Source organism: Melospiza georgiana, chromosome 1 (genome assembly GCF_028018845.1).
Source record: "Melospiza georgiana isolate bMelGeo1 chromosome 1, bMelGeo1.pri, whole genome shotgun sequence".
Lineage (NCBI taxonomy): Eukaryota > Metazoa > Chordata > Aves > Passeriformes > Passerellidae > Melospiza > Melospiza georgiana.
Genome location: NC_080430.1, coordinates 37604687 through 37631112, shown reverse-complemented (window position 1 = coordinate 37631112; position 26426 = coordinate 37604687). Strand labels below are relative to the sequence as shown.

General features: G+C 43.7%; 1 protein-coding gene across 1 annotated transcript in view; it reads right to left on the bottom strand.

The window, feature by feature from the left end:
- The window catches only part of KAT2B (lysine acetyltransferase 2B), a 40473-nt gene extending 24375 nt beyond the window's left edge, over positions 1–16098 (bottom strand). Inside the window, exons 1-4 of the mRNA XM_058030488.1 lie at positions 15877–16098; positions 7027–7153; positions 1469–1614; positions 860–949 (exon numbers count right to left, since the gene is read on the bottom strand). Coding sequence (XP_057886471.1) covers positions 860–949; positions 1469–1614; positions 7027–7153; positions 15877–16098 — 585 coding nt within the window. The remainder of the gene's footprint in view (positions 1–859; positions 950–1468; positions 1615–7026; positions 7154–15876) is intronic.
- Between the last annotated feature and the right edge of the window lie 10328 nt (positions 16099–26426).

The following is a 26426-nucleotide window of genomic DNA, read 5'->3' as shown; positions in this document are numbered from 1 at the left end:
TCTCAGAAATTCTGCAATAAAGTGGTTTGATCTTCCTACATGATAAGTGAGAGCTGCAAAGAAATAATTGCTACAAGTAAGAGTCTTCACATTTAAATTATCCTGCTTAACAATAGAACACCCATTCATCCAGGGATGGGAAAACATGGAGCTCCTGTTTCAGCGAGGTATGTGAGCCTCTGCACTGGAGTCTCACTGGAGTTCATGGGCCCACTTCTCTGCCAGGAGTGCATTCTTAGGAGCTTGCTTAACCAAAAACTGAGTTTGTCATATGTTCTTTATCTACAGAGAGTCACAAAAGCCTCAATTATTCTTTGGTTTCAGCTTTGTTTTTTTCCTGTGTACCCTTTGAAAGAGAAAGCTATGATCTCACTGAATTGGACTGCAACATTTTTCTTGATATACAGAAGGCAAGCCTCATTTTAATATTGGATTTCAAAACTTCAACAGCATTTTTCATCACTTGAAACAAAGAAAGATTAGAACTGCCCACACAAAAGTAGCATTTCAAGTTAATTCTCTAAACCCACAAAAAAAAGTCACTTTCATTAAAGCCTAAGACCAATGACGAGAAATAGAATACAAATAATGTAACTATTGTACAAACACTAAAAGGAGAACCAAGAGCAATCTCCTATAGCCCCCTATTTGGTCCTGAGCAGAACACAGAAACATCTGCAAAGTGCTTAAAAAATGCCATGTTTTCAAAACCAGTGCTTACATTTAGAAAAAGAAAAACAAACCACAAAAAAATCTCAAAACAAGCAAAGCCTCCAAGCCCCTACCAAAATAAGATTTTAAAATACGTAAATAAACAACAACAAAAAAACCCAACAAAACCCACATTTTGACTCTTTACCTGTTCAATGCTAGGTTTCTCAAATGGGGGACTTTCCAAAGATCCTTCTACTACAGGTTTTCCCATCTGCAAAATGCACTTCCTCAAAAGCTGTTACAAACACACAAATTTTTAAAAGTTAGTGTATTTTCATACAGAGAGTCAATGGAAGTCACAAGGGCACAACACACTGTGAGCAGTGTTGGAATTCTCCCGGCTATATATATATATATCTGCTTGTTTAATCACCTGAATTTGTAATTACTAAACTTCGCTGTTTAGTGAAGAAATCACCTTCTTTGAAAAGTGTACAAAAGGCTCCTCTGAGGAAATGAAGGCAGCCAAGTTACCATTCATGCCTACTGACTCTTCCTGGTGTGTCGGGGAAGGAGGCTGCAATTTATACATGGGACTCAGGGTCAGTTCCTCAATCATCTGGATGGCTTTTTGGAGTAAGAATCAGTACATTGCCAGTACCAGAACATCCAGCCCACAGTTACTCAGTAGAGAATCATCCTAGAGAAAAACTGTCTCAGCAGATAAAGTCAATCCATGCCTGAATGGCAATGAAATTGGCTTATATGTGAGAAAGTGAAAAATCTGAGAAGATACTCCACAAGTTCAGCTTACTTTGAACAGGTAGAAATAAACTTGCTTGGTGTCTGCATCTTCTTCTTTGTGGACACAGGTGAACAGATATTCCACATCCAATACAATCCCCAGGAGCCTGTTCATTTCTTCTTCAGACACATTCTCCAGGTGAGAAACATGAGCAGCTAAACAGAATAAAAACCCAGACTTGTAAAAGGCTACTGCGAGGGCCCATAGCACAACTGTACCCCAGGAGATCTCCACCTAAGCCTTAACTGTAAAGGCACTGACCCTGTAATAACCCACTTAAACAGAACACATCTTATCAGAGGTAACTGAAACCTGTGTCACATCACAGCAGTTTGTAAAGGTTGACCAGGGGTGGCAATTTCCACAGCAGAGGAATGGCAGCTGCTTGGAATCACATCATCTGTTAACACTTGAGGCTGACTACACAAGTCCTGCTTGTATGAATATGTTGCACTATATAACTACATACATTTTTGTCCTAGAGCTATGCATTTGACACAAGGTTTCTTGACTTAAGAAAATAAATCCAAAATTTCCATAAATTATGTAATCCAGATGTAAGCAGCGCCTTATTTCAGGAAGAATGAAAAAAATCCAGTTCCAAAAAATGCCTTTTTGTTTTAAACTGGGCATTATTGGCTAAGTCCCTTGCTTTCATATCATGTGAGATCAAACTGTACTTTGTGCACACTATATTAACAGAGATTTTGCAGACTGTACGTGCTCATTTGTTCATTTCCAAGTGACAAACTCCCTTTTATCATCTCCAAAGGTAAATACAGTTCCACATCTGTAATGTTCAAAAGCTTGAGGTTTTCCCTGTAAAATGGGACATTCATTTCGAGCTCGTTTGAAGAACTGGCCCTGGGAAGAAGGAAGGCAGTGTAAAACAAAAAGTCAACTCCCAGAAAGAAGACATTTGCATTACAAAAAGCAATGATTTTAGCTGACTCCAGGCCAATGTAGATGGTATGCTTATCCTTTCCTCTGAAAGTACAAGAAAATATCCTTACACAGAAAGAGAAAAAGACTTTTAATTTCAGGTATATTAGCTTTTTATATTTTAATAAATTTTTCTATATATTTACTTCTTAAGATTAACATATTTTTTCAATGAAAATCTGACTCTTTAGTTGGGGAGCTGGTGAGGAAAAAATAACACTTGACTTGTAAATGATCGCATTTATTGGTCATGCAGATGGTTTGTTTTGAGAAGTTTAGTGTGATACCAAAACGTTTAAATTCAATACTTTTATTTGGCTTCAAGTACAAAGTACACTGTAATGCAGAACCTTAAAAATATGACAGCAACTGTTTCCACTTAAATGAAAATTTATAATATAGTGTCTCAGGCACATGGCCATCATAAGCTTCCTTTGAGGATAAATATTCTGGGCAGAATAAAATCATTTAACTTCTGTCTTTAAGACAGGTATGAAGGTTTAATACCCCCAGCAGTCTGTCTTGATCATTTGCAAGTAATAAATATCCTTCTAGAGGAGCTTTGCATTAGAAACTGATAACATACCAAAGAAACCTTGCCTTCAACAAATGAATAAAACATCAGCATAAGAAGCCATTTCTATGCAGTTTCCATAACAATACTGAACCTTGACTACTTAGTGGTGTTTAAACATTTTATTAAACTAGAGAATTATTACCTATGCTGTGAATCCAAAAGTTAAGTGTATTACCAGCATGTGTTTGCCAAAGGGACACCAATGTTTATACACCAGGCCAACAAACTATCTTTATTCAGATGTTCACTGCCCATTCCCAAACTCTGTGGCTGTTAGTAAGTGGTTTATTAAAATTAAAGCTTTGGTACACCGATATCAAATACTGCATCACTCTTGACTAGAGTTACAAGTCCCAATCACATGCACTGCCCAACTGGTACACCTTTCCTCAGTTGCTGCTCTGCCTGAAAAAAAAATTAAATATCTCATGTATCGGTTGCTAGGGCATGCACAGAAAAGCAAGCAGAAAGAACCAGGCTCAGTGACAGGAAGACCTGCAACTTCAGCAAGCAAGCACTGGAGTGCACAAATTAGGAACAGTGAAAACACAGATTAACAAGGAATGTGTCCAGCCTATCTCAAAACACTACAACCAAGAAATACCCAAATATGCTGTGTGAAGGTGCACAGCACGTGGAAACCCAGGGAAGTGGGAATATTTCTCTGTCTGCTCTGGGGTGCCATGATCCCCAGGGGAGCACTGACTTTGACCCTCATTCATGGAGAAAGTTTCCTAGACTTCAAGATAGACTGGAATCCACAAAAGTGTGAAACAGATTATAGAGAGTAGCGTAGGTGTATCACTTGGTGAGAAATGTAGGTTTTGGGATTTTTAGTATGTTGTGGACGGAAGCAAGATGGAAGGCACAGCGTGTCGTCCTAGGTTTCTTCTTCATGCTTCTTCTTTCTTCTTCATGGGTTTGGGTGGCATTTTGTTATTGGGCAGAAAAGTCTGTTTTGCAGGCTCTTTGGGATCAGTTATTGGGTTAAAAGGGAAAGTAATCTAGGTGTCAGTTTAGTCTTAAAAGACTTTGGAACAAGAGATTGTTGGCCATTTTGTGCCTTCTAATGAAAAGCTGCCGATCTCACAGTAGTGAGACTGTTTTACTGATAAGAAATAATAAACACTTGAGTCCAAACATGAACTACTGTCTCAAGTGCCTTCAATACAGACCCAGAGAAACCAACAACAGCAGGAACCAAAGACAGTGATAGGGGAAAAAAAGAGACTGAATGCATATAAGGTGTATTAGCACATTAATTATCTAGTTTTAAAAGTGATTCAAGACTAACAGCATTTATCAATTTAAAAATGCACCCTGCAAAACAGGAGAAATAATAAAATAGAAAAGAGTCTCTGACCATGCAACACCTGGTCTTGTGGCTGGTGGACAGTGACTTGTCCCAGCATCTAATCCAGCCACAGTGCCAGAAAATATATCCTCCAAATAAAAGAAATATTCATTAAAACAACCACATTGAGCCAAACTGTGGGGCTGAGCACCAAAAGGATGAATCTATTATGTTGTAGATAAGTAGACAATAATACACACAATCAAATAGATTTATGCACCAAAAGCTGCACTGGCTTGAAGATAAAACAACACCCCCAAAAAGAGACATCTCAAGCAAGATAGTATGTAGGATTACCTCTGGATGAAATAAATAAATTCAGAAAAGAAAAAAAAAAAAAAGAAAAAAAAAAAAGAAAAAAAAAAAAGAAATCCTACATTTTTACATCATGTACAGCTTTAAGCAGCACATATCCACATTGCTACTTCAATGGCTTTCTGAGAAAGAAAAGCAGCACAGCTAATGTGAAACCCACACACCTTGTGGTAAATCTGGTTTTAAAGGTATTCAGCAGAATAGCTGAAAGTATTCTTTCACATTAACACACTAATTTATAAGAGATGAAAAGGAAAATTATCTTGGAAAACACAGCTGAAAGACATATTTTTCCAGTAGTATGAGGAAGCACACAGCAACTCATTTGAGTTATTTTAAATGAAACATCTTCCTCATTAGCTGCAGTCAGAAGAAGTATTTTCTAAAAAAACCCAATTAACAGTAAATAAAAGTACAGTTTCTTCATAGAGTACTTTTGCTGGTTTTACAGTTCTGGTTTTCCCTGGTTCCCTGGCTAAAGAATGATTTAATAATATTTAATACACCAAAACTAGGCCCAGCTTTTAGAAGAGCTGAGTTTTTTCTACAAAATACACAGCATCCATAAATTCTGCTGAAAAGCAGAGAACTGACAGGCACATCTTGCAACTTAAAAAAGAAAAAAAAGAAAGAAATAGGTCTTTCTTCAAAGGCCAGGATTGAAAGGGACAGGTAACATAAGCCACCCTAATTGCACAAACACAAGCAGCACAGAGAAGCCCTGTGATGAAAAATTGAAACTAACTTGGCTAAAGTGACTGAATTTTCTGTGATACTATGCATTTGTTAATCTTCTCCTGAAAGCAAACCCAGAGATTTGGAATACCAGGAAAAAATCCTGCTGAAAAGCCTAGAAATAAATGACATGTAATGAGACCATAAAAAGAGGAGGGAAAAAACAGAAATAAATCCCATGCAAAAAAAGGTAAAAGTATTCAATTCAAAGTGCAATATCTTTTTCTAAAGTAAAATAATCAATTGTCTATTGTAAAGGTTTTAAATTTATCTTTTTTTTTTTTTTTTCCATTTCATTGTCCTAAGTTTTGGGCAGCAACAAAAATTAAATATTAAGTGGTTCTTTTAAATTAGTTCTGAAAGTTCTGAATTTTATTTTAGCTGAATTTTTATTCTGTGTTTGCTAAGAAGGATGTGGATCTATGACGGAGCAAGCTGAGAGGAGGGCAATGAAGGTGATCTGAGGGCTGGAGCACCTCTCCTATGAAGTCAGGCTGAGAGTGTGGGGTTGTTCAGACTGGAGAAGGCTCCAGGGAGATCTTAAGGCAGCCTTCCAGGACTCAGAGGTGGCCCCAAGAAAGCCAAAGGGGGTCTTTTCCAAGGACATGTAGTGACAGAACAAGGGGTGGTGGCTTTAGAGTGGTTCAGATTAGATTTCAGAAAAAGGTTTTTTTTTACTTTGAGGGTCGTGGAATACCAGAACAAGTTGCCCAGAGAGGTGATGGATGCCCCATTCCTGGAAACATCCAAGTCAGAGCTGGCTGGGGCTCAGAGCAATGTGATCTAACAGAAAGTATCCCTGCTGACTCTAGGGGGGCTGGACTACATGATCATTAAAAGGTCCCTCCCAACTCAAACTGTGATTCTGATATATGCAGAAACAGCCGTCAGCTTTTATTTTGGATAAGTATAAATTCTTAAAATAATAATACAGTGATTCAGCACTGTTTTTCAGGCTATGTGGGTAACAAATTGTTATTTATTCTAAGTCTGAAAAACAAAATCAAAAACCACAACAGCACTTAACAGTAGACTTTGAGCAGTTACTTCCAAGACATGCAAGCTGTCTGCACAATAGCTCAGACCAGGCTAAGATGTACAAACCTAGTTTTATTTTCTGTGACTCAGAAAAGACACAGCTCTTTTTGCAGGTAGGATTACCTGTTTTAGTGATGCTCAAGAATATTTCATACTTTGTTCTAAAGTAGGGAAACATAATACAGCCTACAGGAGAGAGTCATTCACCTTGTAACAAAGGCAGATAGAGCTGTGTAAGGTTAAGGCATATGTAACACAAAGTATTAAAACTGTGGCAGGTAGCTTAATGGTGCTTTTACACTTCAACAACTTTTGAAGGTTAGGAGTTGCAACTTAGCTGTATTTCTTTAAAACTAACTTTAGGATTATTTCCACATTAACCATATTTTTAAAACATCGAACATATTCCAATCGAAGCTATTGACATTTACGCTTAATTGTAACTCCCATTTCTAGGCCTTGACATGAAATGTTGGGGCTCAGGTGCCTGGAGCGCGGGAAGAGGAGGAAGAGGAGGAGGAGGAGGAAGAAGAAGAAGAAGAAGAAGAAGGAGAAGAAGAAGAAGAAGAAGAAGAAGAAGAAGAAGAAGAAGAAGAAGCAGCTCACCCAGCGCGTGGCTGCAGCTGCGGCAGGGCTCGGCCAGGCTCACTGCTGCCTGCTGCAGCTCGGCCCGCGGCGGCGTGGGAGGCGGGTTCGGGTTCTTCCAGCCATTGCATTTACAGGACTCCTCGGCCTGAAATCAAAGCAAAGGGATATCGATCAATGCCACAGAACACAGGAACTTGCTGGAACTGTGTTATTTCAAAAGCAATAATTTTTTTTTTTTATCTACCACATTACTTATTTCCTTCTTTTCTGGAAATTATCAGAAACAGAATAGTACCCCAAACAGAGCAATTAACACAGAATACATAACCAACCCTGCCCAGCTCCTTTACAGACAGCCCTCACTCCACTGAAAAAAGTATTCGAATATTTACTAGTAAACTAACATTTGCAGATCCTGCTGTTAAAGATAGGTTAGAAACTGCTGTAAAATCATTGATAGATCATTAGCATGTTCTGTTAGTTTGGTTATTATATTGTAAAAGGGGTTAAAAGAGTACTTTTAAGAAATAGGGCACAACGTACCATCATACACTGAAGGAAAGCGCACCACCCCCAAGCAAAATGAGCCAGCCTGCACAGAACTGTAATGGGCCAATCAAGCGCCTTAAACCTTCATGCAAATGAAGAATCCAAAAAGAAACCGATCCAAAGCGACATAAAACAGGATAAAAAGGGGCTTGTGACCCAGTGCCGCTCCACCTGGGACATTGGGGACATCGCTGCTCAAGACAGAACCCAGCGCCAGCGCTGCAGCATCCTCGACGGGACCGCTCCTGCTCGGCCCGCGGGCCCTCTTGCTTTAGGCCTTTATTTTTCATATAATAAAAGCTGAAATCGCTTAGTACCAGGAGCTTGCTCTCGTTTATATCACTGCCACCGAGACAGATTTAATTATTTAAACATAAACAGGTCACCCAACAGGCAGCACGTTTGTCACTGCCTCATCAGCTGCACTGGCACCAGGGAATCTCACACAGCTGAAACCAAGCCCATGTCAACCCAGGCAGGGCTAACTAATGCTGAAATAGCCAAGCAATAAATGCACTATTGGAGAAGGCTGTTTAAGGTAAGGAATGCTTGGCTACTGAAGCAACAGATGCCAAAGACAGTGACACTTCCGCTGCAACCTGCTGCTTTCCCTAGGAAGTTTGCTTACGCTCATTGAGTGTGAAACAACCACTAAGAGAATGCAGCTCAAAGGGAAGACCACGAAGGGAGAGGTTGTGACTTCGGTAATCGTGTCTCAAATCATTCAGAAGATCAAAGTACCAATTCCAGTTATCTAAAGAGCAGCTTCACAGGAGGGGATTTTCTTCTTGCACACCCAAAAGAACTTGGTTATTCTAACATCATTAGTACTCCTACTTGAAGATCTAATTGGAAAGAAAGCCTGCTTTTCTACTCTTCAGAGATATCTGTGCACTGGGTTGTAAAAAGATACTCACGAAATTGCACTGCCGAGACCTCAGTGAGGAAAGTATGCCAATTGCTGCATAATATTTATGGCTGAAACAATCTTAGTAGGAAAAATTGTGATGGTAATATATGCAGCACTAATGTATCATTTTTCAAAACTGATTCTGCATGCATTTAGTGTGATCTATTTCAGGAACCTATTTCATTTTCCTTTTAAGTTTCCAAATCCCATCCTACCTAAGGAAGAAGAAAGCAGGAGAAGCAGAAAGGATCACAGCTTGACAGCTCCTAGCACTGACAGCTTTGTAAATGGCTGGTAAATTGTTCTTTTAAACTCATTTCAATATTCAGTAACCTGAGAACCAAGAAAACTGCTGCCTGCAGTTTGCTGAGCACCACATGATGTTTTTACCATCTCTGAGGCTTAAGCATTTGCCCAGCTGGGCTCCTGGCCCTGGGTGCCACGGCCTGTCCTGGGGCAGTCTGGCTGGCACCAAGGGCTGTGAGTTTTCTGCAGGCACCGGGGTGACTCAGAGATCCACCTGCAAGTGCCCAGCAAAACCATCTCTGCATTATTTCCCTTGAAAAAGGGACAGCCTGCGTGGCCTGAACCTCCTGGCTCTCCAAACTCCCTGAGTGGGTGCACATCGCCTGCCAACCCGTGCATTTATAAAGTGAAATCAGCGAGGCTTCAGGATGAAATGAGGGGAAGATGAAAACAAATTTTTTTTTCTAAGTCTCATAAAACGCAATCTGAGAAGATTTATGGTGAAGTTTATGTTCTTTTCCTATCGTGTTTTCTGTGAGTAATGTGATTGGCAGAGAACTGAAGTGTAATTTTATGGCAGAAGCCGTCTCTTGCAGTTTCACAGGCATTGAGCCAGTTGTGTTTGCATCCAGCCCTGCAGGCCCTCCAAGCTAAATGGACTTGAGGGATCAGAGATTGGGGGATACCTGTGAAGCACAGACTGCCCCACTGCAAGGACTCTGGACATCTGGGAGATGACACAAACCCCTTATTTTCAATTAGCTTCCCAATGCAAAACCAATGCCAAATAAACTGTGCACATTTGTTTTGTGAGAAAGGCAATGTTCCCATGAAAGTTTTTGCATTTAACATAAGGCTACAGAAACTGTCAACAAAAAAAGTCTGAAAATGAGATTATTGACAAAGAAAATGCAAGGAACAATTTTGAAGGCGTTGTCAAACAAAAAAAAAGATTGAATATTGTTTTAGGGAAGCAAGATTTGACCCTTTCCATGCAGCTGTCTGGACAAATGTTCAGCACTGTAAATTACTGACATATCACCATGCTTATTATTTATTGCCTTAAATCATGCCACAATGAAGCATATCCAGAACTCCCTCTTAAAAATAGGCACAAGCTTTTTGAGATTATTTTTTCCTCTGAGTGGAAGCAGTATGTCACAGAAGCTCACCAAACAATGTTTACTATCAAGCCAAAAAACCATAAACAGTGAGTAACTATGAAAACTTTAGGGCCACACCATAATTAACAGCAAAGATGCAAACAGATGCACGAATCGTGATAACAGCTCAGTTAAACTGACAAAAATAAATATCAACCCACCCACAGAAGAACAAAACCAGCATGCTCGATGACAAATTTTTTTCTGCTCTTGCTGGTATTTCCCCTCCAGATCTTTTTGCAACAGCTGTTAATTGGTATTGTTCGAATTATTCTTGAGACTTTAACCAATCAACCACTAGGGTGGGGTTTTTTGGTTAATCTCAATAAAATACCAGAATCAGCATTAATGTTCTGTTAACCAAGGCAAAACAGAACCTAAAAAGGTCCTCTTTAAAACTTAGCATTTATTGTAGATGTTGACAGTGCAAGTATTTTGCAGTGAATATGCAATGTGTATTCCTCAGTGGCTTAAATTGCTGAGTTGTTTTAAATGTTCCACAGCATTTTGCTCATTCAATCCTTTCTTTGACTATCTTCAGCTTTTTCCTTTCTTCCTTTTTTTTTTTTTTAATGTCACTCATATGCTTTTCATTAGAAAATAAAGTATGACTTCACCTCTGCAAAAACTTAATGTAAGATCAAAACAGTTTTGAGGGAAGGAAGGAAAAGTTTTTGAAGTAGCACATCCACTCCTTGAAGCCCTGTTTTCTGGGACATTTGCAGAGCTCTGATAAATCCCCTGTAGAACTTGTGCCCTAATGAGGCCTGAAAAATAATGACCATCATCTTTGCAGGGATCATGAACACCACACCTTCATTGGTGGTTTTTAATTAAATTGGAGGAGTGCAATAAAATAAAACACAACAACTACATGCTATTGCCTTCCCCCCACCCCCTGCAAACAAACAAACAAAAGAAGCCAACCACAAAAGAAGCAAAAAAAAAAAGCAGAAATTATGTACATTTTGCACTGCGTGACACAATTTCAATTTTCTTTTTAACTCCTTCCATGTTTGGTGGAGTGTTACAATGGGAGAAATCAAACTGTCCAGTAGCTCTGGGCAGTGAAAACTATATCTCTAGGAAAACTAAAGTGATCATTTCCCTTAGAATATTGAATAAGAATGCACTGATAGGAATAGACCATGAAAAAACACAGCACATTTTAACACAAATTGTCAGTACTGTATTAAAAAAGGAAGCACCTGAAAGTTACAATATTGTACATATCTCAGCCCCTTTTAGGTGAGTTTCAGCTCTGCAAATAAGAATAAATACGAAAGTTACAATAACCTATTGAGTAAAATATCCCTCCCCCTTTTGGATAGTGAATGTGCAAACTTCAAGCTAACTTAATTATAAGGCAAAAGACCCCAACAGTTCCAAATCTGAGCTTCAAACAGCTGTTGTGCAGGATTTTTCTTTCCAGCTAAAAATCATACAGGTCACCCTGTTTGGTAATTGAGATGCAAAACAGGCTCAACAGATTATGCACAAACATTACAGATCTTCTCTATTTCCAGCAAGTATAATTACTCTAGAAAACATCTTCCTCCCAACACAAAAGCTGAGTGAAATACCCTATGAGCTTTTTCGTGCTGGCAGCAAGCTCAAAATGATAACTTTATCAAAGAGTATCACATAAATTATAATAAACACACTGATGAATTTAAATAATATATTTTTCCTACTCATATGTCCAGTACCCAAGAAGCAGGCAGCTGGACACTACTCAAAGAGCCACTCATATGAATCAGGAAATTAGCTGACCCATTTAACTTAAACAATACAAAACAAGGAGTTTAATGGGCAGCTTAAAGGGCGCGTTCTTAATTTATTGATTGATCCAATTATTTTATTCCCTGTACTTTCCTTAAATCATTACAGAAGAGAAGTAGGCTACCATATAAAGCTTTTATTAATAATAAGCAACAAGTTCCTAGCTTGTAAAGTTAATGGTAATTTCCTATTTAAAGGAAGATGCTTTAATTGGCCCTGTAAGACATTATAAAACAGATTCACTCCACAATGAGAGTGATAAGAAAGCTTTAGATGACTTCTTTGTCTCCTAAACACTTCTGCAGAAAACAACACATTTCAAGTTGAGCTTCAAGGAGCTGTACTCTCAGTATAAAAAACCCAGCAGTAATGTGGCCAATTTGGCCTCCTCTTAATCTGCCTTATAAAAATCAGGAAATAAAATATTTTCTTATGGAAAAGGTGGTACAAGTTTACCTTATGAACTCTTTTTTTTTTTTTTTTTTTTTTTTAATGTGTGGGAAAACTAGAGGCCACTCTAGAATGAGAAGTGGGAAGAAATGCTTCCAGAAAGGATCAGCAGCTGGTCTGGAGCCTGGGGCTGAGAGGCTGGGATTGTACTTCCACATCTGCCCATTGCTCACCTGCTGCAGGGCCTTGGCCAAGTCATCTCACCATAGCCCTTCTCACTCTGTCTACTGTGCTTATCTAAAGCAAAAAGGTTTCCTTCAAGGAGGCATTATTCTTTGTGCACATGCTTTAGACTACTGGGTTCTAATTATATCTGTAAACACCAAGGCATTACTGTAAGACATGTATAATGAAAACTAATCTAGTTTACAGAAAACTTAGTGTACTAAAATAGTTCATATTTCACCTTGTTTACAAAAAAAGCTCCCAGTGAGACAGGAGAGAGAGTTGTATTTTCACATATTGTAAACCAATAGGGGGGAAAAAATGCAGAGGAGGCTTCCTCCTACATCTTCATTGAATATATTTATGTGTGTAAGTCACACAGTGCTGCTTTTATATAAAATGCTGCAAGCTCACATGCCTAATGCTCAATTTCACAGTGGACAAAACCAAAACGATGTATGCAGCCATTCATACACACACAGACACAGCAAGTGCCAAATACAAAACCCCTCACAGCACACAGCACTACTGTGTACCTCCAAAAGTCATGAAAACTGTACCAACTCCTTTCATATATCTTGTTCAGAATGCCACCCTCCTCCTTCAGACTCAGGCTTTTAAGAAGGTTTTTTATAAGAAGAGCCTGTTCTGTGCCTTCCACCCAGACTTTTCTCACACAGGAACAAGTCAAGTGGAGCAGCCCAACAGCTACAACTCTTCTGGTCCAGTTCTTTTATCAGGAAAAAACCCAAACTCCACATTTGTATAGTCTCAGCTCCCTAAATTTCAGGCTCATTCTGTTCAGGATACGCGCACACCAAATATGTATTTACCAGCAGTCTTTATCCATGTTTCCCATGATGAAAAGGGATGGGTTGTAGAGAGGGACCAGGAGATCCTTCCTGAGGACCAAGCACCCTGCCCCAGAGCGGCGCCTTTTACTCTTTGCTCAGCATTTCTGCTCTGAGTCTCACCCTCTGCACGGTCACTGACCTCTCCACCTGCTTGTGTTCTGACTTTATCCCTAGCAGACAGGTGCTCCCTGGCTGCTACTCCAAACATGCCTGAGGCTGAGCTCCCAATGAATTCTGCATGCTGAATTTTGCAATGAAACTCCTGTGGGAGAAGGTGACTGGCGTTAAGGATGCTGTTACATATTTTAGCACTCTAACTTCCACAGCTCCGTGTAGATTTACATAAGATCCATGTACAGTCACTAGTTGAATGAGAACAGATGTCCCCTTTGGAGATGGTGTGAGTGTTTGCCTCCTCTCACTCTTTTGCACTCACACACACAAATGCAAAATCAATGAGAGAGAAGTTGCAACCCAAAGTAAGAAAAAGTTTAAAGTTACATACTGCACTGCTACAGTTGGCAAACCAGCTTCTCCAGGCTACAGTTTCCAGCAATGTTACAAGCCCAAATGTGTCCTTCTGAAGTGCCTGCCAGGCGCTCTGGAGAAAAAATAAAACGTTCTTCCACCGTGCACCATCCTTCCCACCTTATCTCATAGAAGCTTGCAAGAACCTTCCAGCCTGCTTACTTGTTTTTGCTATGAGTATGTAGATGCCGCTGTAGAGAAGTCAAACAGCAATTTCAACCTGAACACAGTGCAGTGTTTAGTGCTGGAACTGTGCCTACATCCTGGCAGGAGGGAGACGCCCTGACCATGGGTCCTGCTCCATTTATCAGTACCAAGACACACATCCAAGATTTGTCACAGACAAGGGCCAGCAAGGACACCCAGCAGAGCACTGACAACAGGAGCTGTTCCTGCTCTGTACCCTGTCACCAGAGTCCTGCAAGAGGGAAAGAGGAGCTGCCAGCAGGCCAGAGTGTGCCCTCCTCCCCTCCAAATGGTGCTTACCACAAAGCACCTGCAAGAGAGAGGCTGGTGAGCCCCCAAAAAAGCAAAGAGTTTCAGAGGAGACAAGGTTTCTCTATAGCACAGCAACCTCTGCGGGGCAGAGCACTACAGGAGAAGGCTTTTACCCTCAAAAACATCTTCTGGAGGTGCATCAGAGGAAAACTTAAAAAAAAAGCACCAACCAAGGAAGAAAAAAACAATTTAAACACACACACACACTTCTTTAACAGCCCACGAAAAATTTACCCACTTCACAACCAGCTTCATTTATTAGCAAGTGTTGGTAACATTAAAATATGGGGGTGCAAAGGGGAATTATCACTGGGAAAGCTTCAAGCCATATCATTCTGCCCACGGTTAGTGCTGCAAAGTTCAAGTACAGCAGCTGCTCTTTAACCTTATTGGCACCGGTGTAATCTCACACTGTCCCGCGCATGCTGCAAAGCTGAAGTGTGGGTGCCTGCACATGTGGGAACAGCTAAGGCATTGCAATGTGTGGCTGCCGTAATTTGCCCTCCCATGGCAGCACTGCGCCATGCCCTCTGCCTGCAGCTAAATCTCCTCGCGCGGCCAGCCAGCGTGGTGCAATGATGCCTCGTCTCGTTTGTCAGCTTGGCCTTTCACTTAACACCTGCCGAAGTAGGAGAACAGAGAAAATAAGATGCACTTTTTTCACAAACAGCTACTCTCAAAGCTGAAAGCGTTACTAGGGGATCTGACATCAGCACTGCCAATCTAAATATGTCAGCCCCGCTGTGCATCCACAAATTGCCTTGACAGCAGCAGCGCAGCCAGCGGCCCGTGCTCTGAGCACAGGCGACAATGCCCGCGGCCTGAGCTCTAGAGGCGGGAGCGACAGCTCTGACCCAGCTCCCTCCCTCTATAATAAACAGGCGAGTCCTGCTTATCCCACCAAGAAGAAAATCTCAGGTGGACAGAAAGTGCTTGTGATGGGAAACCAGGAGCAGCACTCCTGAACGCGAGCGCCGGCAGACACGGAGCAGAGAGCCCCGCTGGGGCAAGGTACAGGCGGACAGGGGACCCCGCCGTGCGCTGGGGCACCACACACCGACCCGGCGCTACGTGACCGCCGGGGACACAACTTTCCCAAGCGCGGAGGCCGCGCCCCTTCGCCCCTCTGCCAGCGACAGCGGCAGCCCCCGCCCGGAGCAGCGGCTTCAGCGGTGTCGACAGCTCCGCGCTGCGAGACCGCGGCCAGGGCGGGCTGGAGCAGCCCCCGCCCGGGGCCGGGACCTGCGGGCGGAGCAGAGAAGCGGCGCTCCCCGCCCGGGATGTTTACGCGGAGAGCGCTGCAGCAGCGCCGCTCACCCAGCGCTCACCGCCGGCACCGGGAGCCGCCCCGCCCGCCGCCGCCTCCCGCGGAGGGACGGCCGGAGCGGCGGGCAGCGGGACGGGCAGCGGGACGGGCAGCGGGACGGGCAGCGGGACGGGCAGCGGGACGGGCAGCAGGAGGGACGGAGGCGGCGCTACCCGCGCGGTCCCGTATTCGGTGCGCACGGGTTTAATTTTTGCGGCCACCGGCCGGAAAGCTCCGGGGGGAGCAGGATCCACCGGCACCGCCGTAGCCACCACTTCCTCGGGTGGCAGCCGGGCCGCCCCCGCCCCCGGCAGGGCACGGCCCTTCCCCACCACCTCCTCCCTCCCCTCCCCTCCCCTCCCGTCAATCCCCACCCTCCGAGGGCGGGAGGGCTCCCTCGGCCGCCCGGCCGGGTACCTTGCAGGCGGAGTAGACGCCCAGCTTCTCCAGCTTCTTGGCCCGCGGCGCGGCGCGCAGCTGCGCCTTCTTCCCCGCGGTGCGCGCCGAGCCAGCCCCGCCGGGGTTCTCGGCGGCGCCGCGGACCGGCCCCCCGGCGGCCACCCCCGCGGCGGCCGGGGAGCCCTGCTGCGGCCCGCCGCCGCCCGCCGCCCCGGCCCCGCCGCCGCCAGGCTCCGCCATGCCCGCGGCGCGGCGGCAGCCGCCCGTCCGTCCGGCCCGCCGGCGCGGCGCGGAGCGCCCGGCCCTGGACCCTCCCCTTCGCCGCTCCGCCGGCGGCGGCTGCTCCCGGGGGGGCGGGAGGAGGGACCCGCCGCTCCGCGGGCGGCTCCTGCCCCGCCGGCGGGGGTGGGGGCCGGCACCCGCCTCCCGCCGCTGCGCACCGCAAGGGCGCGCTCGCCTCCCGCCCGCCCTCCCTGCTCGCTGCGCGGGGGCTGCGCGGGCGGGCGGCGCCCCCGCGGGAAGGGCGGCGGCACCCGCGGCGTGCGGAGCCGCTACCGAGCCATCCCGGCCCTCCCGGAGGCTGCGCGCAAAGTTGCCCTGAAAAGAGGCGGCATCGCTGGGGCTGTCGCACGGTCCCGAACCCCGGCGAGCCCGCGGTGCTGCCGCAGCCGCCGTGGCCCCTCGGAGCGCCGCTACTTTGTTTGGCTTAACCATTGCCTTCCCACACTGCGTCGTCCGCGGCCACCCTTGAAGGGTTCCGTCTTCTTCCCCAGATCATTTCTAATTGAATGTAAAAGTACGGGTCAGTTTCAAACACTGGCTAATTCAAAAACTCTCAGATCAGCTTCTCGTGTCACGGTTCTGGGGCTTGGTTTTTTGTTGTGTCCAGAAACAAGTGTTGAGAGCGGGTCAGTTTATACCTTAAAGGGATTACCCTTTAATTGAAAGTTAAATTAAGGAAATGGCCCCGCTCCAGAGAGCGAGCGCACTCCGTGCACGGCAGCAAGTGCACCGGCTGCGAGGCGGTTCTGCCCCGCTGCACGTATGTAAAACCGTGGTTGAGCCGTGAGAAACCACAAATGGCAATTCCGTACTACGGCACCCGGTTTGAAGGGTTGGCATTGAGGCTGGGCGTTTGCGTGGGATTTACGGTTCTTTGATGTGTGAAGCTAAACTATCAAAAAAGCAGAGAAGCAGAGTGAGTTTGGAGGGAAGTCCCAGCGCACAGAGAGGGCTTTGCAGGCACAGGGCCTTGGCAGCTTGCATGGGGAAAGCAAAAATAACTCTAGGTTTGTGCGAAGTAATACTTGGGGGGAAGGGTGGATGACAAAACCCTGCGGCGTCCTTCTTCCCTTCGCAGCTCCTGGGGATATTTTCAAGCGTGGTGTTACACAGCGAGTTGGCATATTCACGAAATTACAGGAATCCAGAATGGAATAAAATGAAGCATTAAATGAAGCGGGGAGATCTGTTGGTTTTCTCTATTTGCTTATTTATATTTTTATTTTGAGGTGAGGTTTTAAAATGGGCAGGGTGTTGATGGGGATGGGGTCAGCGCTGCCATCCGAGCCGGGGCACCCGGGCAGTGCGGGAGCAGCCGGGCGGGCTTCGGGCTTCCCGCAGCGGTGACAGCGACCCGTAAGATGGCTGCTGCCATCGCCGCCGCTTTAAGACGGACTGGTTAAGGTGGAGGAGCCGCTGCCCTTGGCGGCAGCAGCCTCAAGATTAATAGGAAATTAAACGTGATACGAAAATCCAGTTTCTCTGTAATGTAGGAGAGAATTATCTTCGTCTTTTATTTTTAAATTTTTGTTGTAAGTGTCCGAGTCACGTTTTAAAATAACAAATAGCCGGTGTATATTAGCGGCCCCTAAGAAGCTCTTTGCTTGCATTTTCTTTATGCCTGTTAGGTTTCTTCTTTCGGACTTGAAAATGAAACCGTTCTTGCTTAGTTTCGCTTTCAGCTTTCCCACGACTCCTCCTCGGCAGAGCAAATGTTACGAGCAAAGAGCACATCTGGAACAACACGCTGGCTGCAATGAACCACTTAATATCCCCGCCTGAACATCGACTCCTAGTTATCCTGGGAGTTACGTACCTTTACATGCCCCTGTATGTTTTTCCTTTTTTGTTTTTTTTTTTCCCCAAACACCAGGTTCTCCTTTAACCAGGTAGATAGTGATATTTAAACCAGCATTAAGTTTGCACACTTGCATGTAATGAATTACAGTTTTGGTACTGAAAATACATTTACTGCTTTCGCACAGATGAAAAACTCCACCGATGTGCATCGAGGCCACTCGGTGGGCATTTATGTCTGAAACTGCACAGGTGAATGCTCGCAGGATCACAGCCTAGGTGAGCAACCTTATTCTTTAGGAACCTTAAAAGCCTCAAAACTTATTACTTCCATTAAAGTAAAATCAAAGATGAAAGTTGTCAGGAAGCAAATAATTTTACTGCAGTTCCTTCTTGAATCCTCAAGAGAATGGCTGCCTTACTTGCCATGTCTCTTTTTTTCCATTCTACCTTGATGCTCGCCAGATAACCAGAAATGTAAGTCTACCAGCTTGTGGCTACAGATACAGTTACTATAGTAACATTTATAAACATTAATTTCACCACACTTGCAGAACTGCTGCCTGCTAGAAGCTGCTTAGAAAGAAACCACTCTGTGAATAGGTAAGTTTTCCCCTTTCTTTTTTTTAACATTAAGACTGATCATTGCTCACATTCTAACTTTGTGCAAATATGTTGTTAAAAACAAAATGAAAAAAAAGCTTTACTTTGTCTGAAACTCCTGTAGTGAAAAGAAAAATATTACATTTAAAATTTTAACAAGACTAAGGAGCAAAAAGACAAACCCCTTATGCTTTGAGACAGGAGTGGACTCATGTCATTGTTGCATATATCCAAGCTGGTTTCTTCTGTTGGCTGAATTCAGAAGTGCAGCACGTACTAATTTTCTAATTATAATGCATGCATAAATCTGAGCACCATGTAACCCCTCTGTTGCTTGGTTTTTGTCATTAAACATGAATATATTAAATTAGATTCAAACTCACAGTATTGTCTGAAAAACCCTCACCACAGTTTTCAGTTTCTGTCCTTTGGGGCACATCAGTGGGTTTGCACAAGTGGAGCTGACTCTGAAACCCAAGTTGAGGAAGCCCAGGTGGGAGCAGATGATCCTGCCTGTGCTGCTCAGCTCACAAGCCCAGGTGAGTGGCCAGGTGACTTCAGGAATGCTACTTGCCTGCATCAAATTAGGGAAGCCAGGAGCCAGGTGAGACACAGGTGCCAGCTCATGTGGGTCTCAGGTCTCACTCAGGCTGCTGATAGCCCCGAGCAGATCCCTGCCCAGAGCCCATGCTCCCTGCAGGTCAGACATGCATTTCACATTTGTTGCTCCTGCCTGAATTCACCGTGAACACCTGACAGGCTTAAATGCAAGAGCCTGTCTGTTACTATTATTCCAAGGAGGCAAAGGAGGCAGCTGCATTCCTGAGTCACAAAAGAGGAAATCAAAATACAGTTCAGGGCGTGCCGGACTCCTGGTTATTACCAAGTTGTCATTTGGGGCTTTTGGGGCCTATCTTGCTCCCATAAATTAAAGAATGACTCAGTTAATAGCAGCCTAATGCTGTATGCTACTGCCCTGACAGGGACCACTCAGCCCACAGCTGAGCTCTGCGAGTCTACCCTTAACCCTCATCCCTGTCTGACAGCCCAGTCAGATCCAGCATGCCCAACCCAGCCTTGTCTCCCTCCTTTAGTTCAAGAGAGATTTTCTTCCAGTGCTCCCAGTGCACCTGTTTTTACTCTTGCCATTCAATTCCAATAGGAAAAGCATAGCTCTTGCTCTTCCAGGGAACTGAGTATGAAATCCTATTGTGTCCTTTCATTAGTGCATTCCTTGCGGGTGAAGTGGCCTCCCTCCTGGCCAGCAGGCATTCAGGAGTGCTATCAATAATTTATGAATCACTGGAAGTATTAACAATAGTAAAGTTTTGCTCATTAGGCTGCCTCTAGCATCTCGTCAGCTTCCCATGGTGCTCACATGTGATTCCAATGGCACAGACCTTCCCATCAGGTTTTTGCTCTGGTAGTAAACCTCACACCCCAATTACCCAGTTTCTAAAGGAAAAAATGCAGAAAAATAAATGGATAAAATGTCATTTGCAACACCCACCCATGGCTGCTCCAGTCACACAAATTTCTTTTTAGTGATGGACCATTTAGCAGTTTTTATGTGCTTCTTACCCAGAGGATGCTCTTCTTGACTGCAGAGTTTTGATTTAATCCAAACCAAGTGAGAAAGCTAAAGGCTGGAGTCACTCCTGCCTTTGCACCATTTCACCTGTGTGTGTGATGTCCAGAAGATGTTTGTTGAAGTTATTTAGCCATCAGCAGTCACTGCATAGGCTTACAGTGTATTATTTTGTGGTAGTAGAGCTCTGGATCTCTTCTCGCAAACACGGGATGTAACACTTATTTTTCCCTTACCTTCTCTTTGACTCCTCACAATTCTTTTGTTTATTCCTTTCTCTAATGCATTTTTATGTTCTCTCTTAATTCTTTAATTCATGGCGGAGATCCCTGCAGACCTCTGGGACTCCACTGGGTGCATTTTGACTGCTTGTGCCATGTAGGGCAGGTCATTTGGTGCTGGAAGCCTGAAATACCCCTGGGAGGCTGGCCCAGGCACTGCTGGCAGGGATGGGACAGAAAGGGCCTCCTTTCTCCTTTCTCCAGGTGCGCCCTTGGTGCAACACTGACATAGATATTATTTCTGTAAGATGAAGTTTCAGTGGCCTAAGCACATCTACTTGTGCAAACTCAGTCATGAGCCTTCCACATATCTGTGTGGGGGACCACCTGGAAATCCTGGATTTTCCAGGAACTTGACAGGCAACCACAGGCATCACTGCCAACCCCTCAGCCAAGAAGCAGAAACAAGACAGGCTAAAAACATCCATTTGGACTGACTGTAACAGTGTTGTGTACAGCTGACAAATGCAGAGGAACCCCAGGAGTACAACACCAACCCCAGATGGGATCTCTGGGGTGAGGGAGGCAGGATTTCACTGGGACCGCAGAAGGCACAGTTATGTTATCACCACCCATCTTCTACCTTCTGCCACAGCTTTCTTTGTGGGTCCCCAAACCCTCACATCCCTCACCTCCTGTGCCAAGGCTTGCAGGCTCACCATCCTCACTCGTTGTTTCACAGCCTCTCTGCCCCACACAGGCCCTTGGGGAATAGCAAACTGCTACTTCTGCCTCACTGAGACTGACCTATCTATGAGGAAGAGCTGCAAAATATCTGGAGTGTAGAAAGAGCTGGTTTGTCGTTGTTTCACTACTCCCATTTCCCATTTTGCTGCTTCCTCTCAGCTGAGGAGCTGCAGCTCTGCACAAGTGGACAGTGTCACAAATTATAACTCTTGCCCAAGAAGACCTAATGATGAGGACTCTTATTTTAGAGGGTGGCACAAAACCAGAGGGCCTGGAATCCCGGGATTCCAGTTTTGGACAACACTTTAGGAGATAAATAAGGAGACTAATTATCTTAATTTATTCCATAATTATTTTAATTATCAATCACTTCCTTCTTTCTTAGCTATTATCAGGTTTACAGGTGGGAGTACAGGATTCTGAGTCCCGAATGCAGGCTCTGCCCCTGGCATTCTCCTGTGACTCACAAGTTTGCCTTTATCTCTTCCCACACCTATCATAACTAGACTTTCTTGAAGCTGCATCACTGCTTCTGGGGATGCAGTAAGTAGGCTATACATGCACACCCAAGTTGACTCACTTGGGAGAAGATGTCTTGTTCCTTCTGCACCATTCCCTCTGTGGAATGGTTTTAGAGAATGAGAGGATCAGTTCTGATAAAAAAATAATGGAAGGTATAGGGCATGGCTCCTGGGTTAGCAAATGAGTTTGTTTTTTCAGGTGAAGACTTTTTCAGAGGTCTTATATGAGTTTAGGGAAGGCTTTGTACGGGTTTTCACAGAAGATATTTGATCTTTGCTGCTTTGGCCAAAGATGACCACGTGGACCTGGGACATGCTAAGGCAGCACCCCCAGCAGAGGCTGGCTGCAGCTGTGAGCAGGGCATGAGCTGCACAGCACAGCCACGCTGCACCAGACCAGTGCCAACGCCTCACTGCCCACCCTGGGTGGCTCCTTGACACATGCTGGTGGCATCAGGAACCCTGCAGCTCAGGGACAGTCCTGGCCATGCTGAGAGTCTCTGCCATGGTTGCTGCATGTGGGTGTGATGCATTCCAGTTTTCCAGCTGCTGCAGGAACTGTGCTGAAGGTGACATGCAATGAAGCCATGTCCTGGTGTCACAGGCACATGGAAAGGAGAGGACTGAGAGGGAAACACCACCTGAGACATGAGCAATAAGTAAATAAGTACATCAGGGAAGCAGGAAAAGACAGGCAAGGAAGCTGGTGCTCATTCAGCAAGAATTTGTTTGTATGTACTAGCTGATAATATTTTGATGAGAAACTCAGGGAGACCATGACCTCCATTTTACATCCCACAGTCCTTCTCTGCCTCATCCCATCACCCACAGGCAGGCATCTTTCCAGCACTGGTTTCAGCATCATCAACAGTCACCATCTCCTAAGACCACAAGTATGTAGCAAATAATAAAACCCCCAAACCTAAGAGAGGAAGGAGTTCAGGCCTGGAGATTGTGCAAGCTAAGTTCTGACTGTGTCAAAGGGAAGTGAGGAAGAAGCTCTCTCTGGGTGGAGATAGGAACAACATGTGTCAAAGGGAGATAACTGCATATGGGACTTGTCTGCTCAGATACAGTTCAGATCCTCCATCCTCCAAGCTCAGGAACATCTTCCATCTTTGGTAATCAAAAAAATGATGGTTGTAGTGCCAAACTGCAGCAACAGAAAATAATCTTGCCTTACCTTATTAACAGCAAGCAGCTGCGAGTGTCATAGTTAGAAAGGTTTTCCAGAAATATGAGATTTACTGAGATAATGGTATCATCTGCCATATGAACCTCATGCTCTGCATCATTCTGTCCCTTTTAGACAGGCCAGTGTATGGCAGACTAAGCACTGACCAGGAAGCTCTTTGTTATGACACACAGTAAATACAATTTTTTTGCCCTTGAAAACATGCATAATCTCAAGCTGTGGTTTACTCCCCATTCTTCTACATCTAATTTCTTTTGATCTGCTTCTATTTTCATCTCAGAACATTAAACTGTGTTGGGTTTTGGCTCCCTAAATAGGCACAGGGAAACTACAGTGAGCTAGAAAGCTGAATTTTATCTTTCACTGTGAGGCTGGCAGTGCCTTAGCTTGCTGTATTGTGCTGTCAGTATCTCACTGTTATCCTTTAACCTGACAGCAATAAAACCTCCCAGTCTGTTTTTGTTCCTGATGAGAGAAATACAAGGAGAGAAGGACATACAGACTAATCTTTTTATTTCAGTAGAGATCAGCAAAGCAACTGCTTCTTTTTTTATATTTTTACAAGGTTTTTAGCTATTAACATCAGCAATTTATGCATAGCATAGAAAATTAACATCAGGGCTGCCCTTTTAATAATTATAAGCAAAGTTATTGCAACTAAAGAGTTACAGCCTATCCTGCTACATGAATTATTATGTATATCCTCCTGGTTATTTACACATTGTAATTAATGGGACTGTTTTGGTTCTTTGAAAATGTGATTTCTTAGCACTTACAGCCACTTATGGAGATACAACCCATGTAAAATGCATGGGTTTGTATCTCCATAAGTGATATAACATATAACATAAGTGAGTGTTAAGAATTCAGTTTGCTGAGATCAAACTAACATTTTGCTGAAAGTTATCAATTTCCTTTCTCTAATCTAATATAAAAGGGGCTTTTATATACACTAAACATAAAATGGGTTACTATTTAAAAGACTGACAAAAAATAGCTTACCTGGTGTTTTGTATACATTAGTCCAAATTTTTCTCAGGCTTGAATGCATCATTGTAACGAAAGCACTGAAAAGTCTTGTGACATCTCTGTCTCAAATTCAAATTATGCAGAATAAAGGAAAAGGGATCTGCACAAGCAGCTTTACTCATGCACCTCCTTACCTTTCCCTGCTGGAGAGGTGCAGCATCTTCAGAGGAGTCTGATGTTCACCTCTTGTAGAGAGACAGACTTTCCTATAAACTGATCCTACAGCAGATTGAGAGTTGTAGCCTGCTGCAAGCCACCTCTGAAAGGATAAGCTATCTAAACTGTCATAAGGGGTTTTTAAGTGGCTCTGCTTAATATCAGCCTTTGCAAAAGATATGTTGTAATTGATCTAACTCAGCTGATCAGAGGCACTTGATTCATTAAGATGTATTAGGATTAATTTCAGCTGGAGGAGGTTAGGGCTTTGACTTTAACATTTTATCTAGCTGCCATGACAAAAAAGCAGCACACATTGAAACACAAACTGCAGAAATCCTTATAATACACACAGGTGATGGAGAGCAGTAGTGAGACCAAAAAAAAAAAAAAAAACAACAAAAATTTCCTAGCTGAAATCCTGCAGGAGAAAGCAGGTGCAAAATAGTTTAGTCAGGTGTGGCTGTATGGAATGCAAAGAGAGAGTCCCAGTAAAGGAATGATGTTGAAGTAGAATGAAATTCCCAAGGGCTGCTCTTGTAATGCGGCTGTGGGGTACTACTGCAGCTGAACTACCTTCCTTTGCCCTGGTGATGAATTGTCAGCAATTGACAAAGATTAACTGAAACAGAAATCTCATAACAGAATACAACAGCACATGCATTTTTTTCTGATTTTTCTCATCCATAAATGCTAGATACTCAAAAAACCCCATAATCAATTTGAATATAAACACTGTGTTTTCATACTTAGTAGATACATGAAGCATAGGCTGGCAAGCTTAGCTGCTCACATGGTGTCAGGATTTTGTGTTATGGTGTCTGTGCATGTACGTCACGTGCTGGTTTAGGGGGAGAGGATGTTATGCAAGCAGCAGTTCATACTGAAATTTTCCAAGCCTGAAGCAGAAATCACTTGGGAAAAAATTCTAGGTAAAATGGCTTAGTTGTTCCTGAGAATAGGATTTGGAAAATATGTTGTTTTGAATGTATTAACCTAAAAGGGTTTTTTTTCTAGAGAAGCTCCAAGACGGTCAGGTTTTAAACTACCACTTAGCAATTTGGCTGAAATGGCATCAGCAGTGCTTCTTTTCATTCTTGTCAATTTGCCCAAACCAGAGCAAGTTACAATATTTAGAAAGCAGCACCAGTTTGCCATGCCAGGTAGAGCCATGCCAATGTGCAGGTAGTGAATTCAGACAGGTCCCTCTGTGCCACCAGGGCTCCGTCAGGAAACACCTTGCTCAGAGGCTCTGCAGCACCAGGCGCCAGGCCTGGAACAGCACTGGGGGTGCACAGTGACGTGAGACACACTGAGCTGCAGTGGAAGAACTGGAGGTGCAGGGGCAGAGGGAAGCCACAAGCTCTGCCTGGAGGACTGGCAGAGAAGCTGGTGCTGATTGGAGTCAGGTCCTTGCAGTACCCGAAATTCTACACCGCTAAATCCTCTGAGACACATAGGCAGAAGGTTCATTACTTACTTGAATTCCTTGTGGATAATCCCACTCCCACACCATTTTGTGATCTTGCCAATATCAACAATCCTGGTACTTCTAAGAAAGTAAATGAATCTTTAATAAAAGCATTCCTGATTTGCTAAGATAAAAATTCCACATGGCAGAGAGACATGGAAGACAGGTTTATTGTGCTGGACAACCATGAAAGTAGGTCAGATACATGCTTTCTGGAGATTCATGATGGTTGTCACGGTGTGACAGCTACAGAAACAATTGTAGCAAAGCTTCCACTTCTATTTCTTGAACAGCTTTCTCACATAGATTCCTCCCACAAAAATAAAACTGACAAAGAGCAAATTCTAGAATTTTTTGCCAGACTAATCAAGGCAGATTACAGGAAAAAAGAGAAGAACCAAGCAATGAGGAGACCAACAAGACCAGTCTATTGTGAAAGTGTATGCTAAGTCCTTTTGGAGAATGCAGATTTTTACAGCTGGGAAGGAATGAGGTTCCCAAAGTTCACTGGAGTGGTGGTTCAGCGGGAAAAAGAATTCCTAGAGAAGAGATGGATGGCACTGGGGAAGAAGAAAGAAAACATCCTGAAAACAACACACACATTAGCCAGGACAGCCAAAGGTGTTGCTGCGCTACTGCATATTGCTATTACAGGTAAGTATATTCCACACCAGGATTTTTTTCTCCCTTCATCCAATTAAGTAAAAAAAAAAAAAAAGCAAGCAAGCCTAAATTAATCAGCAATTCCTTTAGCTTGACAATGTGAAGGAGACATGACAAATTCCCTCACAACTGATACTGCTATCAGACCATAGTATTCAGCTTATAAGTAGCCTGAGCACAATATTTGAATTAAAGCGTTTAATTCAATTTACTAATATAAAAGACAGAGTTAGGAAACATTCCATAATACACAAGTGACCTCTGTAAGAATAGTATGTTTTTATTTTTTGGTTTT